This window comes from Pelecanus crispus, chromosome 2 (assembly GCF_030463565.1).
Source record: "Pelecanus crispus isolate bPelCri1 chromosome 2, bPelCri1.pri, whole genome shotgun sequence".
Classification (NCBI taxonomy): Eukaryota; Metazoa; Chordata; class Aves; order Pelecaniformes; family Pelecanidae; genus Pelecanus; species Pelecanus crispus.
Window position 1 is genome coordinate 47,147,110 of NC_134644.1, and position 6,532 is coordinate 47,153,641.

The 6,532-nt window shown below is 37.9% G+C and overlaps 1 protein-coding gene across 1 annotated transcript in view; it reads left to right on the forward strand.

Annotated features, from left to right (window-relative positions):
* Positions 1-2,342, forward strand: part of CMTM8 (CKLF like MARVEL transmembrane domain containing 8) — a 36,063-nt gene extending 33,721 nt beyond the window's left edge. The window contains exon 4 of the mRNA XM_075706367.1: positions 2,259-2,342. Within this exon, the coding sequence (XP_075562482.1) occupies positions 2,259-2,342 (84 nt within the window). The remainder of the gene's footprint in view (positions 1-2,258) is intronic.
* Positions 2,343-6,532: the final 4,190 nt, after the last annotated feature.

Here is a 6,532-nt window from a genome sequence, read left to right on the forward strand (position 1 = left end):
GAGTTGGGTGGGCGATACCTGAAAAATCATGTAACTTCCCAGTGTTTTAAAATGGATGCAAATCATTAATGATTCTGACATTACTGTCTTACTGCTTAGATTTGGAAATCCAAAGCAGTCGGTCAATGTGGGTAAAAAGCAACTTTTTTTTTAAAGAGTCTTGTCACTTTCCGAGTAGGTGAACGTATTCTTTAGCTAAGTTAAAGGAGTTGTAAAAGAACTTTTTGCATGTTGTGGCAACAGTAGTCAAATTCAATTGTATAGAGTAATTCCGAATTACAGCTACTTCGCTGACTGTTCATGCTTCTGCAGTTGTCCTTTCTGGACTATTCACAAATCCTGTCTTCTGTCTGAAGCTTTTTGTATACGGCCATGAACTTGTATACGGGCAGAGACTTGACCACCTGCTCTCTTTTTGTCCTGGGAATTGGATAACTACGTCCCCGTCACTTCAGTGACGTTCAGGGTCTTCTCCCCTTGGCAGTTCCTAACTATTGATCTGTTACTCAGCCACTGCTGTTGACAGGAACTTGCCTGCTGCTAGGTAAGCTTCCATGCTGATTCAGGTTTTATACAAAATGCATGAATGCTCAGTGTCTCATGGGATGTTTGGAATCTCTTCTAATACCTCCTAATAGTGTTTATCTAATACACTGTCTAAATAAACTATTAAATGTAGATTCTTGCTTTCTGAACCTATTAAGGGTTTCATGGATGGATGTTTGTGAGAATTTAGCAAATCATCTATCCCCAACAGTCATTCTCTGTTAGAAAGATTTTGGACAGAGCTTTTATTTCATAAGAAACAGAATTATTGGAAAAGAAGAATGCTACAATTTTCTATTGTATTAATATTTTACATAATCATCTATATTTACATCAACATCAGGTTTTGGTGCCACAGATTAAATTCACATTAGACAAGACTCACCGAGAGCATTCTGTTGGAGGGCTTAGATTTGCTGCCTGTATGCATGCGTAGTAGTGCCCTGCTCTCAGAGATGAAGTGCCTGCCCAGGCCAATGATGGTACATAAGCAAGAAACATTGGTAGAATGCTAAAATATTTAGGCTGGAAGGGACATCTGGAGGTTTTCTGGTCCAACTCTCTCCCCCATTAAAGCAGGGCTAACCCTTAGCAGGCTACCAGGGCCTTGTCCGCTTGAGTTTTGAGTATTTCCAAGCATGGCTATTCCACAATGCCTCTGGGCCTCTGTTGCCATGTTTGATTACTCTCATTGTGATTTTTTTTTTTTTCCCTAGTATCTAACTGAAATTTCCCTTCTCATAAGTTGCGTTTGTTCCCTCTTGTCCTATCACTGTTCACCTCCAAGAAAAGTAGTGTTAATCCTATTTGCAGTGTCAGCTTTATTTGGTTCAGTTACCAGCACAAAACATTCTGGTCTTATCATAAGACCATTTTGAACATTGTCTATTTTGAACAACATGCAGTGATTAACAGGAATTTAACCACTGGCACTGAATTGGACTTCATCAGTACAACTGAAATAGTTCACAGCTGTTCTTTAGTTTCTGTGTGCATATGCTGCAAGGACTGCAGAAGCAACACCACTGATACTGTGTAGTTTTAATCTTTAACCATAAAATAAAGCCTGCTACAGAGGGTTTATTCTGTAATCAGTTTCTGACAGAGCAGTGGTATCTCAGTGTGGTTGCTGTCACTACTTGCACTGAGGAATACTTTTATTCATCAGTAGAGACCGTCTGGAATTGGTAACCTCATCGGTACTGCTGTTTGACAACATGTCTGGGCCTGCATTTGCATCCAAGTTTTCTCTGTGAACAAGCTATTTTGATGCACAGTGTGCCATACTGAGGTACAGGTGGGCTGTAGGCAATTCCTGGAACATAGCAGCAGTGCAGGAGTGTTAGCTTGAGCTCACACCGTCCCATGGACTATCCCTCAGTCTTTACCAGCAATTGATGTTCCAACCAGTGAGTACAGGGTTGGTGGGAGTCCAATCTATAAGATCCATACTGAGGCAGCATAATTTGGAGATGAGAGTTGAAATACGCCATGTTTTGTCTGCTTCTAGGCCCATATTTCTATGCATAATATAAGCTTGCTTACACAGTGTTGACTGTGATGGCCACAAAAGTACAAGGTGAAGGAGTGCCATTTTAGTCAGCCTGCTATTTCTCCTTTTTCCAAATCTCATAGCTGCTTTTTTCATAGAAATTACAGCGCTCTCAAATATATTTTTTTTCCTAATATATTTTTTCCCCCTCTCTCTACAGTTCTTTGCCTTCGTGGTTACCTCCTGCTATGCTGGAAATGCGTATTTTAGCTTTATATCTTGGCGATCACGAACTTTGCAGTAAATATTTTGTTAAAATGAATTCTGTAGTATAAAATATCGTGAGGATTATACTCTTTTGACAAAAGCTTGGAAGAGGAATGAGGTCTTTTTGAACATTTCTGCTAGAACTGACACTATATTTTAAGCTGAGATTAAAATGATTATTTATAATACAATACCATCTTTAGAGACATCTAACACTGACTTTGTACTTTATAATAAAATTTCATACTGCTTATTTTAAAATTAACATGGTATTTTTCTAGACATTGTATAGCTGTTATTACTAAAGCTTTAATAAATCTTAACTGAATGTGCAAATTTTGTAAATGTAACTTTTTTAATGTTATAGGTATACTTTTGATACTGAATGCTACAAATCAAAACTGGTTGATACTGTCCGTTATTATGTATAAGAAGTGACATTGTGCAGAAAAAAAACATCCCAAACTGTAAAAATAAATAAATTAATAAATAATTGACCCAACTGTGCATGTTTTGTAAATTGGGAGTAGAAGGTTGCTTTTTAAATTTCTTTTTCAGAGTAAAATATATACTGCTAAGAATTCTGATGATCCTGCCAGTTTGCATATTCTCACAATCATGAGATTGCTTTTGGAACCTGTTACTGTAGGCCTGAAGCTCACTGAATGTTGCACCTGAAACACATTATCTTAACAGGTTTCTCAAATCCAGCAGGCTCCAAGGCATAAGTCTAGACAACAGTCCCTTAGTGTTCAGTGTTTAACCTACTGAGAATATCACAAAACACCTATTTAAGGTAATACATTTTGTTTCTCAGGGGACTGTGTTTTTCTCTTTTCTCCTCAGATTAGGGCTTTAATCTGTCCCAATTAAAATCTGGGCTTCTAAATCCTATTAAATGATGTAAAGATTAAATCCGTAGAAGAATTGTCATGACACCAGTCTTAGAAACAAAGAATTTCCTCCCTCCTTTCCCGTCTACTGGATTATCTGTGAGTTGTTAGTTTAACAAATGAAGTTTTTAATTTGACGCTCATATTTAAATATCTGTGAGTCAAGCAGAAGTATGACAGGAGATTATGACTTTCAAAACAGATACCTCTGAAAATGACTTTCAAATACAAATTACCTAAGGAATTTTTTCCAGGAATTATGTGGAGAGTGTAAGGTCATGATTATTTTATGATAGTATTTAAAGTTTTCCTCATTTAAAACTACTGGTAAATCTTTTATTCCTGGATTGAGAAGATCTGGACTCTCCTCCAGTCTTCAAAAACTTAGTTGGACGATTATATATGGTGGTAGAGAAAACTTACTGCTTAAAAAAACTTATTTCTCCCTGTAACTAAATGGTGTGTGCTTACTTATGTGCATGCCCTCTTACATGTATGCCCTGCAGCAAAGAAGATTTATCAGCAGCCAGCTAATTCTGTTCTCGATCACATTGTTTTGTTCTTTATTATCTGTCGGAGTCACAGGATTTCAGTGTAAGGGAAGCCAAGATATTATTTAAAAACCTATATTTGTCTGCAGATTGCATCTGGCCTGTACAACAAAGGTCAGGCTGTCTGCTGCTTGCTAAAATTATCCAGTTGTGAGAAGGAAGAAGGGCTACCAACTATGCATTTTATCTAGACAGATAAAATGTGTCATTGAAATCCCATATGCTCTTTTCCATTTGGAAAAAAATCAAAGGCATAAAAATGATCCAAATGTCAACTGATAAAATGTGACTGGAAATATAGCCAGAATTAAAATCTCATTGGTGATTTCTCATCAGTAAAAATGCTTTTGTAGTAATAGAAATTATTTCTTAAATGATATTTGATGTACCTATCTTAAGTCCAAAGAAAGTGACTGTGTTTGCACAAATGTTTCATGATTCTGTGATAACTGCGATGGTCTGGTCTAAAGTCATAACCCAGACAACATTTGTGGATAGAGGTAGTAAGAGGGAGTAATGTGTTTCATCCCATTTACCAAAAACTGTCACGGAAACTGTGTTACATGTCAGAATAAACCCATTAATGAAGGACAAAACTATGCTATTACCAGATAAGGAACAATTCTGGCAAAATATCTACCACCTCCCTGAGTCTTCAGTGCTGATGCTCAAGGGAAGGTGTGTGGAATGTCTTCCAAAGGCAAATCTGTGAGTTGAATCCTTAATTCCAAATTTTAAAAAATACGTGCTAGGCAGAAATTTGCTTTATGCTTGGCCTTGCTTTTTTCACAAATGATGGCTTATCGGCCTTGCTCTTTCATTTTAGAAGGATAATTATCTTACTTCCCATGCTCTTTCTCATCTGTCTCATTTCTCAGCTGTTCCCCAGGTACCAACTATTTTTCAAGTGTTCTGAATATCTAGTTAAAATTGGAGGAATCAGTACAAGCTGAAAATTACTTCTGAAGTTTGCTCCTCCTATTTCAGGCCCAAAGAAAGGCATAAGCACCCAAAAGGTTGTCTGTTTCTTCCAGCGCATTAGTCTTAAATAACTGATTTGCAAACTATGACTTACACCTTTGTGTATTCTAATATTGATAAAGAAGATAAGCGAGCTGTGGTTTATCATCTAACAAAACAAGATTAGTAGCTGCAGGCATTGCTTAGTGTTCATAAGATTGAAAGAAACTTTATTTAAAAGAACAACATGATGAAATCATTAGTGAAATTCTTAATACAGATATTTAGAAGAATAAACAAAATGCTAATCAACTTGCAACATGAAGGTATTTATAAATAACTTGTTCCAGACAAACAGTCTCTCTGAAAAATCTAAGTGACCCACGTACATAAGGATACTTGATGTCAACTTATGGCCATTAAATCTCATTTATCAAGTTGTCGGGACCTCTCATCATCATCATCATACATGATGCACTTAACAAGATGAAGTAAATAGCATGAGAACTGTAATAAAAACTTCAAATTCAGCAATGTATTAGACTGACTTTGTGCCAGTGGTTTACAGAAGACGCCTGTATTTCTGAGTAGAAAATATGACTGTTATTCTACTTGTATTAATTTAAAGGTATTTGTATTTCACTGGGCTGAATTCAGATCAGCAGAGCACCAACCGTATACAAAGTTTAAAAAAGAAGTTAAGAGCTAAAGAAGCTGAATCAGCGGGTAAGACAGATATATTTCTGAATGGGAAGTACGGAAGTTACTAGAACCTTCCTCCACAGAAGGAACTTTATAGGAAGAAGCCTATAAATGTGCATGCTTCTGAACTTGGAATTGTAAGAAGAAAAGAGGGGGAAAAAACCCAGCTGTTTTTAAAAAAAAAAAAAGCTCTTTTTCAGCAGCTAGCATTTTAATCTTGTGTAGATTGGCAATGTTGTAGCTTAGATATCTAATGAAATGAGATAAAATTTGGTGGGACAGGCAATATATTCTATTAAGCCAGCTAGTAGTTGCAATAAAAGCCCAAAACTATGTACTGCTTAGTCTATTACAGACCATTGCCTACACTGGCAAACCCTGTCTTGCTCATGTAAATAACTTAGGCTAGCCCCTTATTTGTGTTGGAGATCATCTGAACTTACCTGTCTTCCCTCCTAAAACAATTTTAGTTGCTGAAGGAGCTATTAAATACTAACTATGAACAGAATGTGCATCCCAAGTGCAGAACAGAGCAGCAGCAGATGGAGTTACTACTCTAATGAGTACAAAAGCAGCATAAGCCCAGCTTGGAGGCCGCTATTACCTCACTTGTCAGAAAGCAAAACAAGTTATTTTTAAACTTGAGGAAATATATAGTTTCCTTTGCCGAGTTTTGTTAGTATCCCCGCATGATTTAATTCAAACGTTTGGACAGTCGGTACAGTCTTGCCTGTGGCTGCCCATTTAATGCAAATGTTTTATCTTTTACGAGAACACGAATCGGAAGGTTGGTTGTTTTTTTTTTTTTTTTGGCGAGAATAAGCGTTGTGTGGGAAGATACTGTTTACAGCTGTACCTCCACTGCGAAGCACCGGAGCAGCTCCCCTCCAAGAACATCGCTGGCAAACTTTTGACACGCCGAGGGGTCTTTTACCGTTCGAGTAAAACTGCTAGCCGCTGCGGCGGCCGGTGCAGTGCGGGGCTCCCCTGCCGGGACCCCACAAGGTACAATGAGGCGTCCCTCTCCCTGCTTGGAAACGTTCTCCTCGGCCTCCATTTTCATGTAACCCAGCTGCAAGAGGGGGACGGCCGGGCGTCCCGCCACGGCTGCCGGCCCGGAA